This window comes from Panthera leo, chromosome A3 (assembly GCF_018350215.1).
Source record: "Panthera leo isolate Ple1 chromosome A3, P.leo_Ple1_pat1.1, whole genome shotgun sequence".
NCBI lineage: Eukaryota > Metazoa > Chordata > Mammalia > Carnivora > Felidae > Panthera > Panthera leo.
Genome location: NC_056681.1, coordinates 37,463,274 through 37,476,506, shown reverse-complemented (window position 1 = coordinate 37,476,506; position 13,233 = coordinate 37,463,274). Strand labels below are relative to the sequence as shown.

The 13,233-nt window shown below is 38.0% G+C and overlaps 1 protein-coding gene across 3 annotated transcripts in view; it reads right to left on the bottom strand.

Moving 5' to 3' along the window:
- Positions 1 to 13,233, bottom strand: part of BTBD3 (BTB domain containing 3) — a 35,423-nt gene that overhangs the window by 7,384 nt on the left and 14,806 nt on the right. For 2 of the 3 annotated variants that reach the window (XM_042931621.1, XM_042931620.1), the window contains exons 2-3: positions 973 to 1,258; positions 391 to 481 (exon numbers count right to left, since the gene is read on the bottom strand). In XM_042931621.1, coding sequence (XP_042787555.1) covers positions 391 to 481; positions 973 to 1,115 — 234 coding nt within the window. In that variant the 5' untranslated portion in view covers positions 1,116 to 1,258. Of the gene's footprint in view, positions 1 to 390; positions 482 to 972; positions 1,930 to 13,233 lie in introns of those variants that run through there. The other variant, XM_042931619.1, reaches the window with a different exon arrangement.

Genomic DNA, 13,233 nt, shown 5'->3' with positions numbered 1-13,233 from the left:
ACCTCAAGGCTTTAAGAGATTAATGGACAAGTTCCCTCATTACAAAATAAATAAATAAATGCATAAATAAAATAAAAACGTATCTAACCAATTTCTAAGGGAAGAGTAATAAACATGACTTCCCTAACCTGTCCCAACAACTTTCCATGACTGGAGAGTTAAGAGGGCATGTTTTTGTGTGGGACGTAAAGCAGGGTAGAGAGAAACAAAGAAAAAAATTAAGCGTGGCCAAGACCCTTTGGAGAGGCTGTGCCTTCTCTGTGATGGGTGAAACACGCACTGCCTGCCATCGGCAAGCTGCCCACCCCAACCAAGTTTCATTTCAGGCTCATGGAAAGGGTCCCTCTTTGTAAACCTCAGGACTAAACCAGTAATGCAGCTGTTGCTTACTTTGTGTCCTGGCAACCGCTGAGTCCCACCTGGTGGCCCAACCACAAAATGTACATCTGCCATCAAATCATTATTGAACATCACTGCATTTCTATAAACAGAGGCAATTCATTAATTCACAGCAGCCGGCATTTTTAAAACCCCTCCCCAACATACAAAGCCCACAAAAGAGTCACAAGCTAAAGCAACAGTTTAGTAACTTCGGGGTAAAACTACAAATAAAGATTCCAACTAAACAACTCTGTGATCATTGCAAACACATGGGAAGTAACAACAACAAAAAAAAGTTACACAAACTTTTCATCAGGCTAAGGACAAATAAAAGGTTTCTATCTTCAAACCTTCTGTGGTCCACAGACACAATCCTGTCACTTAAATGTTACAGCTTGCAAAAACATTTTTATCTAAGAGGAAAACAGCTGTACTGTTTTGGAAAAGATACAAGGCAGTTTTCCATTACCCGTAAAGCTTCTGGGAAAAGAGGAAACACAGATTTACGTTAAAATCCATTACAGGTTGTGCAAAAGCAGGAACTTCAACACAGGAAAACTTTGCAAGTAAATGTGCTGGCCCGGCACTTACCTTTCTCGAATGGTAGGATAAAGACCCTGCCAGTTTGGGGCCGGAATAAGGTTGTTGTTACTGAGGTTCTGCTGGTGGTACTGCTGGACAGTGGTGCTGCTGGAGCTGGCTGGTTTTTTACGAGGGAATATATCAGCAGCCATCTTCTTCTTCTTTTTAGTCTTCAAGGTAATTATTTCATAACAAACTGGGGGCAACTTGCTGTTGCTGCCGCCGCTGCTGTTGCCACTGCTGCTGCTGCTATTTGTTTTCTTCGAGCTTTTCTTGGACCTATTCTTTACCGTCTCTGGAAGCATCAAGAAGAAGGTGAGACATTTCATGTTCTTTTCCTTGTCATCTACCATGAGTACAGTGTGTCTCTCTTTACGGCTAGAGATCCCAAATTGGTGTAAACATCAAGGAAAGGAGGCTAGCACGAGCCAAGATGTTAACAGAAACCAACAAGCTGATGCTTTGCTTCTTTTCTCAGCCGGACAAGGTGACCTTTTCACTATGTTGAATAGAAACTGCCTTTAAGTTTTATCCAGTACTGGGTCTGCTAAATACATCTCCATCATGATTCCTATTTCTCTTATTTGCTCATAAAAATAACCCAGTTTCCTAGATCACCTGCGAATGCTACAGTGAGCGAAGATGACAGGCAGAGAGCCGCACTGCTTGTTCTCTGAATTAGGTTAGCAAGATGTGCTGGAGCCGCGCGAGTCTGTTCAGCCGGCTGAAGTTGTGTGGTGAATGGATCGGAGGAGAGTAGGTATTACAGCCCTGCAGATGGAGTCAGACAGCCAGTGCTCCGAGCCAATAGCTGAAGTCACCAATCATGATTGGACCAAGCAAAACAGTGACACCTATTGTAACGTGCATAGCTCTCATATTAAAGGAACAGCAGTTGCATTCTGTTGCCTCCTGTATTATTGCATATTTAAATAAGATAAACAACCTATGAAATATAGCTGCAAACCGGAAAGGAACAGTTTGTGCCCACGGATTTCCCTTCAGTAGACATACATTTTAATTTCCCTAGCTAAATAAGCAGGATCAATTAACAAAGGGTAGGGACTGATATGTACTCTGTATTTCTAGTAAAATCTTCATCCCGGCAGCACTTAGTTTCAAATACTTCAAACAAAATCCTCCATTCTTCCAGCTAAAATGGATTATTAATAGCAAAACCATACTAAACAACACATTTATTACAGCTTAATGGAAAGGAATGTTGTTTTTCTTTTTCCAGTCTCTTTGAATGCAAGTTATAGTCTAGTGCAAAATAAGAGAGATGAGGTCATGTGTTCATTTTACCTCCCAACATTTTCTAGTTCCTATAATGATCTTTGACAGGAGTTTCAGGTCAGAAAATACTTTTAAATTAGTCTAAGATTATACCAGTAGGTTTAGCAGCACTGAAACTACAGACAAATAAAAATAAGATTCAAATGAGACAAGTCTGCTAATCAGTTTTTAAAGGCTGTAATTCACTAAAAATATGTCAGATGGGGGGCCCTGTTCAGGACCTCAAAATCCAGCCTAAATGTTATGGCTACATTTAATTTGTCATAATTTTGAAGAATATAATCCACATCTTCTAACACAAAACAATAATAAGGCCATTCAAGATGATACATGTTCTGATGCCGCCTAGTTAAAATGCAAACAGGTTCTCTCTGCCTGGAATCAGAAGAACATAAACTACTACCTATATGGTTTTCATAGATGTGAACCCCTCAACAATTTCTAGCTTTGTTGAACAAGAAAAAACAAAACACCTGCTGTAAGATCCACACGTTTGTTTATTTTTAAAGAGGGACTAATGAGGAGACTTAATCTCACCCCTAGCTATCTGGACTACTCTCATTTGTTCCAGGTACAGCTGCTATTTGCTACTCCCCCCCCCCCCCACCCCCCCCTGCCTCCTCGACCCCAGAACGCAGACTTCATGGCCATGGTCCTGCTTGTTGCACAGCATTCATCTGAATAATGAGTACCTGACAGAGTGAGGGCTCAACGAATGGAGCTATGATGATGATTATAACTAGTAATCTGCTGCAGATAACACACCGAAATCAAACTTTAATCCCTGGGACCCTCGGTCATGAGACTGAGCCAAGGAATATCCTCTGTACTGTCATCATTATTACCCTTAAAACCCTTACATCATTATTGCAAAGCCAGTGCAAGGCAGACTGTGTATGTAGGACCACAGCCTTTACCACAGGTTATTCACCCCCATTTTAGATGGACCCTGAAGTGCTGCTTATTTATTACAATTATTGTGTTCCCGATCACAGGGCTACCACAAGCATACATATATACATATATATATATATATATATATATATATATATATACATACACACATACTTCACATACTTTCAAATCACACAACGTTACAGGAAGAGAGCTCTAGAGACTCATTTTTAAAGCCCATGGTGAAAGGTATAAAGAAGGAACAAATGAGCTCCTATTTGAACTAACTCCCAGACTGACGTTAAAATCAAAGGATTTCTCTCCTTGCTGGTCGGCTACAGAACTTCCTGACAACAACCTCCTAGGAAAACCCCCATGACGGGATGACAGGAAGGTCCTTGGTCCTTCTGACCAGGATAGTCCCACACATACCTGGCTTTCAGGTCTGACAGTAACCAATTAGAATGGAAAGGGAAACGAGCTGTTACAAGACAGACTAATAATTGTTAACTGGACAGACAAAATAGAAAAAGCACAGGGGCACCTGGGTGGCTCAGTTGGTTAAGCATTTGACTCTTGGTTTTTGGCTCAACTCATGATCTCACGGTTTGTGGGCTCCAAGCTGCTAGTGTGGAGTCTGCTTGGGATTCTCTCTCTCCCTCCCTCTTTCTCTCTGCCCCTGCCCTGCTTGTGCATGTTCTCTCTCAAAATACATAAATAAACTTAAAAAAAAAAAAAAACAGGAAAAGCATAAAAAGTAGAAGACTTCGTGGTTTTTACTCATTTCACATGTTGTTCAACACCTTTTACCAAGAAAGCCTCAAACAAACACTGCTCTTACACCACTAAAATAAAAAGTGCACCTAATAGTTTGAGCGAAAATTACAGAATATTTTAAAAACTGCTCTTTCTGAAATTAAAGGCTTCAGGTATTTGGACAATTAAGTTCCGTGGAAATATTTTGTGAATATACTAGTTACAAGAAGCAGTCCTAAACTGGAGTCCCCTAAAACCGTGCTGCAAAGAGGGTGCTGCCCCTCATGAGGTGTGGGGGCTGATGAGCATGGCTGTGAAAGATGTGTTCTTCACTACAAAAAAGTAATCCAATTAAAAAATAAAAATGCCATTTCAATTTTTGTGGCCAATCTGAAAAGCATGAAAATGATAATAAAATCAAGACATGGAAAACTTCTTAAGAGCTTCATTTTCCTACCACGGTTTAAAAGACAGGTAGTATAAAGTCCTTGCTACTACAAGTGTGGTCCACAGAACAGCAGCATCAGCAGCAACACCATCTCCTGGGAGCCTGTTAGAAATCCAGAGTCTGCATTTTAATAAGACCCTCCAGGTAATAAGTATGATGTTCAAGTTTGACAACACCTCATGTAAGATTAAAATAAGAGGGTTACAGGGTCTCCCAAAGATCCAGTATCAACACCTGGTGCCATGTTTTGCATTCCATTATCAAGTAAATGGAGAAAAAATACAAAATGATTTAATTTGGGTTGGTCATAAAACTTAACCTTCATGTCTTACTCTGAAATTCTTCTGATTAGGCCCAAAATGTCAAAATTCTAGGATTCACGTGTGTGCACAGCCAACTGAGAGGCTTCAAAATATTTTTCAATGCTCTGGAAAAGCTCATGTCCCGATTATTTTACAGGACAACGACAGAGACCATTTTAGTCAGAAACATTAAGGATTAAAGAATGCCAAGATGAACGACTTAATATTTATACAATAATCTACTTCATAATTCTGTTTCAAAAAATTAGTGTTGTGACACAGCAAAACTAGTAATCAAATAATGTGGTTCAGTCCTGGTGCAGCCACAAAAGACTGTGTGTATGTGTGCTGAAGGTGAGGGGTGCCTGAACAAATCATTTAGCCTTAAAGGGCCTCAAATTCCTCAGCTACAATATGAAGAGGTTCTCTAGAATAGATGACTGTTTTTCAATCTGTACCTTCAATCCACTTTAGTAAGAAATGCATTTTATATTCAGACTCAGTATTAGCACAAGTGTGAAAACACACACAAAAATGGAAAGACCGTTCACAAAACAAAAACTCTTAGCATGTTACGACAGTATAGATATTATCTTATTTTTCTCTTTTATTTTTATTGTTGGTCTTGATTCATTCCATTGATTTCATGACCACAGTTTAAGTAATAATGGTCTAGCTTTATTTTTAATAGCTTTCAAGGTTTCATATTCTAGGGTTCTTTTCTATCAAGAGCTTGGACTTGAAGGAGGATATGGCAGCTCAACAAATAACATGCACAACTGGGAGTGTGCATGTATTTTTCTAGAAAGAGAAGCCATAGTTATCATCTGTCCTTCAGAGTAATCCATGATCCAGAACACAATAAAATATTATGAAAATCTAAGACTGATGTGAATATACAAAGTATTTATATCACTTTCCTCTCTGCTTTCTTTTCTACAGTCTAGTTCATTAAACACAAATTATAGCTTCTTTTTCTCCCTTGAAATTAAATGTAAAGAGTTCAAACTCCATCTGTTGAATCTACAACCCAGAAACATTACCCACTATGTTGAAGAGTGAATAAATCAAGGATATCAGCTCGAAATCTATGGTCATATTCCACCTCTAAAATTTCCTTACAACAACTAGCGTTACACCTCCTGAATTTTAAAGCTGTTATGAGACATGGTTAATCCGCCCTAATATATTGGTCAAGGAGCCACCAATCTTTTATGAAGTATACGCAGGTATCTCCCACTTTTCAAAAGTTCACATTATGGACTTCGCTCTTATGAAGGACCTACATTAATACATGTTTTCACTAGCCAGAGGGAATACGAAGAGAAATTTTGCTTTTATGAAAAAAAGCACAACAGGCCTTCAGCATTTGTTTTGCAGTGAGCCATTCCAGAGGCAGCACACATTTTGAGAAAAGTGGCACCACCACTCCGCCTCCCCAGGAACTCTACTCAGCATCAAGCTCCATAGCTCTGAACTCTATGAGCATCTGTGCTTTACACCTTGATTTATTTTGTGCATCCATTAGCAACATGTGTCCTAAAGTATCAGAAAAGCCAAAGAGAGGTTATTTTTGGGGGTCTGGGAACACTCAAGACTTTTTCCAAATAAACTAATGGTAATTGCTTCTTCTTTGTGCCATTTTGGCCTACGAAAGGTTTCACAGGTACACTGTACTTCTGGATAGTAGGGGAAACATGTGCTCTTAAAATACAACATGCTAATCATGTAACATGTTAAATGACTGGCATACGATAGTGAGCAGGATTACGAACCAAACAAGTTAGCTAGTAAAAGTGGATTTTAGATAATTTTTACAATTGTCAGAAAGTTCAATCATCTTTCTCTCTTTTCATTCAATTCCCAATAATAACAAAATTATCAACAGAATTTAAGTTCACTTAGATCATCCTCTTCACCACTGGAAGGTTTGCCAGACATCCCTCTTTATTTAGTAGAAACCTGTATATTCAGTTTGGGACCTGAATGAGATTTGGAACAGAAAGGGACAATACAAATTAATACATTTAATGCAACTCTGTCCACAGATAAAGTGACTAGGTGTCCAGAAGATTAAGGGAGTTGTGAATAGTTAGGGAGGGGGGGCAATGTCTGGACTAGAATAAAGATTTCCAGACTGCTTGCCTAATGTTGTCTGTTCCGCTCTAATTTCCATCCACAGTTAATTATCCCCACATTTTTACATAATGCTTTATTTTCATATTTTTATCTACTTTGAAAGAAAAAATATATGCAAAAATTACAGATATGAAAACCATGAACATGGTTTTATATATATATATACACCACACACACACACACATACACACACACATACACACACACACATACATACACACACACACACTCCGTACCCTGCAGAAAGAATTCTAGGGCATTTTCTGGAAAAAAATGGAGAGGAACTCTAACAGGAAGGAACATAAATGCCTAACAGCCATGAGGAAGCTGCTGAAACACACAGAAGAGGCTCTCCAGGTAAAACGAAAGTTGGAAAAACCAGGCACTCGTGGTCTACCCCAACAAATCCTATGTCAACAACCAAGAATGCTGGCAACTCTTGTTTAACTTGCTCTAACTCTGGACTCCTTGTCTGAACTTGCATTTGGTTTACCACAAGATACCTGAACAGCTACAAGTGAAGTTAACATGGTAAACTGTGGAAAGGATCACTTCTAAAAATTACTGATAGACCATCACAGAGGAGAGAAATTTCAATCTAACCTGATTAAGTCACAATGGAACAGGGTATTGTTTTTGCTTACTTTTCAATACTGAGCAAAAAATACGCTTGTGATATAAGAGATAAAAAAGATAAGCAGCAAAATGTTGGCAGTTCCTAAAAATAGCAACAGCTGCTGGAAAATAGACGATATACTTTCTAAATTTAGAAATAAATATGGAGCCAAGCATTGTCAGCATGGTATAGTGAAAAAAGCAAGAGCCATCAAGAAGTGACCTTAAGGTACTGAATATCCTTAAGTCTCATTTTATTCATCTGCTAAATGGGGTAATTATACCCATTCAGCCCTCTCAGGTTTACTGTGAAGGCAAGATTACATGTTTGTGAAAGCGTTTTGATAAAAGTCTAAAACGCTTCCCAAAAGGTAAGCTTTCACTATTAGTAACAACTGTACCCAAAGCAGGAAATATTTGTGATACAATCTTCCAAAACAACAAAAACCCAAAAATTAATCTGGCTCCCTGCCCTTATAATCTTCCAGGCCTCACAACTAATGACATTCCATCCCCATCTGCAGGCTTGCTCTAGCCTCACTCACAGGCCAAGAGGTCCTGGGTTGCTGAGGCTCTTGTGGGGATTTTGCAGGTGAGGTTGTGTTGTACACTGTGATTAGGTCCCCACCTGATGCCTAAATCTACACCTGGAACCCATACTCCAGGCTAGATGTCCCCTGGAGTTCATGCCTGTGAGACCGCCTGTTGGCAGATGCCCTGCTGGACCCCTTTTCTGAGAGGGCCCAAAGCTACAACTTACCCATGTATGAACTAGCAACTCGACTTGACCTCTCTCAGCCATGACCTAGTTTGAATTATAGCACCAAGGGTGAGAACACAAGCATTTGGGCGAAGCATACCTCAGTGTGGCTGGAAGGATAAGGCTCGTGGACAGTTTCATTAAGTTATTTCCTTCTCACCACAGAGCTCCAGTTAACCTTCACTTGTTCTTTAAACTTAGAAAATATGCCCAAAGGTAGAATGTGACTATCTCTGAAGGCAGGAACAATGATTTCTTTTTAAAATTTTGTTATGATATTTAACATGATATTTGATGCTTATATAAGCTATGTCTGTATACACTTGTTTGGAATACTAAACACCTCACTGAAATCCCAAGTCATTCTCTATCATGTTAAATGAGGTGATCTTGAGAAGAAACAGTATATAAAATTTATCATATGAGATACTCTAAAGATAACTATTTTTTTTTAATTTTTTTATTTATTTTTGAGACAGAGAGAGACAGAGCATGAGCAGGGGAGGGGCAGAGAAAGAGGTTGATACAGAATCCAAAGCAGGCTCCAGGTTCTGAGCTGTCAGCACAGAGCCCGACGCAGGGCTCAAACTCACAGACTGTAAGATCACGACCTGAGCCGAAATCGGATGCTTAACCAGCTGAGCCACCCAGGCACCCCTAAAGATAACTATTTAAAGGACTACTATCATGAATTCTTTTGTAAGTTTAAGATACTTTGGTAAACAAGGTAATCAATTCCTTATTTTTATATACTCTGGATGATCTAGTAAATTTCCTCATGTGTAAAAGTGTTCACTACCTAATCTCTTATTTTTTCCCAATTCTAGATTTCTAGGATTAAAGAATCTGTATGTTTAGCAGAAATACTGATTTATTTAATATATTTTCTTTACATTTTAATATTATGATTATGACCAGTACCCAACAAAAACTATGCACATACATATGTCATTATTATTAGAGAGAGAGAGAGAGAGAGAGAGAGAGAGAGAGAGAGAATCCCAACCAGGCTTTGCACTTACTGTCAGTACAGAGCTCAATGCGGGGCTTGATCTCACAAAACTTGAGATCATGACCTGAGTCAGACGCCCAACTGAATGTGCCATTGTTTAATTATTAAGACCTCCCCTGTTTTAACATCTCTGAAATTGAATTTATCTTATAATTGATGGCAGCTAACAGTACAACTAGTAGGACTTTTTCTTCCCTTTCTTATATGTACATAAAATAATACCATGTCTTACGGCTGATGACACCTTATAATCAGTGAAATAAGGTAAAAGATACACAAGTCAATGGAAAGAAAGGATTCTCTTTAGACTGGTTAATCATTCTCCCAACCAGGCAAGATGGCCTCTCAAAATTCTGGCTCAACTACACTAGAATAACTGAGCTTTCATCAAGAAATCCTTTGTTAAAGTTTATAATCACAATTCTCAATTGAGTTTGCTACTTTGACAACCGATAATATGCAGAGAGTATAGATGGAAATTCCAAAATGAGAATTTCCATCGGTAAGAGATCCAGCATTAATGCAATGCATTTCTCCTATTTTCTCAGGGCACAACAACTATACATGTACACAAACCTCGTTAATAGAAGCCTATTAATTCTTTGGGTAATGTTTACTAAAGATATTTTACCAATCAATGTAAGATTAACTTACAACATCATTACACATAGATTAAACCTGGAGCTAAAGGAGTCCTTAGAAATCATTATTTTCAAACAAATAGAATCTACATTAAAATGTTAAAGAGGGAGACATATTGTTACTATAATACAATGATTCTATTCTATGTGTTACTTTCACCTAGGTACCTAAAAACAATTTATCCAAAGAAAAGTAAAATCAGGCCTCAAGAAGTCTCTTCTGAGAAGGCCAGAAAGAAGACTACAGTGATCCAACAGGGGACATTAATCCTACTAGAAATGCTGGAATGGAACAATCTTGCTGTGACCTTCTGTAGGTTGGTTGTTGGCTCACAGGAAGAAAATCATGTGCTGGTCAAAGAAAAACATTTTTTCTTAGTTGTTTTTTTTTTTTTAACTTCAGTGGGTGATTTTTTTTCCCTGATATTAGGAATAACTAAAAACATTTCCATAGTCAGATCATTAAAATAAAATCCAAAGCCCTTCTTCATTAAGGCCTAACCTAAACTTAACCAAAGAATGTCTTGCTGTATTTGGGAAAGTCACTTTTCCAATAAGCACATGGAATGGGACAATGCTCTAATCATCAGATACTGTATATCAATACTGGTTATTAATGGGGTAAATATCGCAGACCAATTTCCCTAACATTCACAATTCTACTGGTAAAAAAAGCTCTACAAGATGAAAAAAAAAAAGATTACCAAATACCAGTCATCTAAATAGGTGTTGTGCCCTTAGTCACTAAAAGGTGCTTAGAAATGAACACTGCTCTCCTATCATTCAATTTACCACTACCTCCTAAAACACCTGAAGTAATGATATACATGATATTAGGTTTAAAATTGTTATCACTCTAAAGTGAACAGAATTAGGTTTGGTAAAGGCAAGGCCGAGGTTGGCAAGTGAGCGTGACTTTTATTTCTTATTTTAACAAAATCACATAGAAAAAGACTAGTTACCAATGTGGTGATTATGTCATCATAATAAATACATCGACAAGGGTCTCAATTAATTACTATTTAATGAAATGCCTTCCTTCACTTTTACAATGTATGTGGCTGAAATGAAATATAGTTATTTTAAGCAAACAGTGCAAGATCTAAAAATAAGAAATCTGCTCCACTGAGATAAATTGTGTCACGGGAAAATACAAACATATGTGAAGTTACACAAGGCATCTTCACACCCAATTTCTAACCTATCTTTTCTAGAGTAGGGACCACCAAATGAAAATGAAAAAGGCACATACATTCTAAACTAAGCCACAAAAATGTTTCCTAACAAAAAATTCAAGTAGAATTAGAAGCCTGTGACAGAGGATGATTATTGAAACCAGCTTCTGGCAAAAACTCACAGTAAAATCTATCCTAAACCCAAATTTAAAAAATAGGTTTTATGCTACTTTTAATTAGCTGTTAAGTACACAATTCTCCATGACTGTTGTGAAGGACACTGTCCTATAAAGGTTGGCAAAACCCTCACTATATCAACACCAAGTAACATTCAGAAATTGCCCCCATTTGCTGCAGAAAATAATAATTTGGCACTGATAAAGTATTCCCTTGTTGTTTCCATCCCTCATGCTGCTGTAATTGGAATAAAGTTGAGAGGGTTCTGTACTTAGTTTCACTGCATGCACCAGAAGTAGAAAAATAAGGTATTTCAAAGAAAAATTCAATTGTAATATATATTCAGCAAGCATTTCTTTTTTTAATTAAGAGCTACTATATAAGTAGGTCAGTACTTGAACTGCCCAGAGGTACAGAATAAAAGAAGTTAATTTCTCATAAAATAATGCTCAAATGAGTCTCACTTAGAAAGTCAAAAGTATTCATAAGAATATGTTTTTAAATTTGGGTTTCCTGAATCTCTGCATCACAAAACAACAGGTAGACAGTGTTTACATGTGTACGTTAACTATAGTGCAATTAAAGATTAATGAACATTCAAATCCAAATATATCCTCAACAAGTGGCAATTCAACTGTTTAGTTCTGTTGTTGTTGTTTCAATAACAGAGAAACAGCCAGTTCACCATCATTCAGAGGTACATGGACCCATACATGGGTTTCAGACCGTCTCTGAAAATGGTGATCACAATTTATAGGAGTTAGGTCTCTGCATACGCATTCTAATAGCCAGCTATAGGGAAGCCGTGATCCACTAAGACTTTAGAATAGGAAACGTGGTTGATATCACTATTTAAGGTAACATTCTCTCATAAAGTTTAAAATATAGCATCAAACAGGAAACAAAAAGGAATATTAGGTGGCATGTGGCCAAGTGCATGTCAGGACTGCAGACCAAATATCTCTCCAGAAAGAAATGAAGAAATTCTGTCTTCTCAGAGAGAGGAAGCCTCATGTTTTGCAATGCATTCTGAATCGCCATGACATGGCTGTGAGCTAACTTGTCCTCTTCATGAGCTCACTTTGCAAACAAGACTATTCCCACACTGCAGATGAACTAATTGTCTCCTGCCATCCTCACTGCTCTTTCTTCCCTACAAATCTACCCATCAGAAGACTATCTATCCTTCAATGTAGTCCAAAGACACCTCAACAAGGCAGATTTTCTGGTGCTTAGAGACTATCCATGCTGTACTTTCTCACATTCCATTTTGCCTTATGGTGTCTGATTAGAAGACGTTCTCTGAGGGCTGCATCTCTGCACCTCCCAAAGAGAGCTAACAGCACCACACCCACACCAGGCTTTCAATCACTTTGTAACAGGAAGGACCTAGTCCAACACATCCAAGTCCATCTAGAACCCTAGATGGCATTTGTGGAGTACAACTGGTCCTGGGCTTAAAATGGTCTGAAACTAAGGTCTATGATGTTTCTAGCTGCCTGAGCTGCAGGCTTATGCTAGGTACAGTGGTAAAGAACCTAGACATCTATTAAATGTGTCCCCAGGCTCTCCTGAACATGTCTAAGCATAAATGTGGTTTTGTAATATCACATTCATCTTGCAGCTAGGCCAACTGACAATACTAAAGTTCAACTTAAAGCATGTCCCCACATGTGCTTAAAAAGCAAGGCTTTACTTTACCAGAAGTGTGAAACTTACTGCAGTAAGGATATTCACATATTCAAAGTGTGAGTTAACCACGGCAAGACCCAGTTACTAGGACAAAGCTGCCTTTATCAACTAGTCTCAATTCATGGTCTGGCATATTTATTTATAGCACCAGTAGAGAATTTTAGTGATTTAATGAACTGGAAAGGATAATAAATTCTCGGCAATTCACATGAAAGGAAGAAAGCAGTCATATGAATAATCTAAAAAAACAGATAATTAAAGAGACTTTTCCTTTGAAATGTATTTCGTCTATATTTAACATTGAATGGATAAATTTCCACTACATTAGACACACCCAATCTCCAAACAAAGTAATAAAACAGG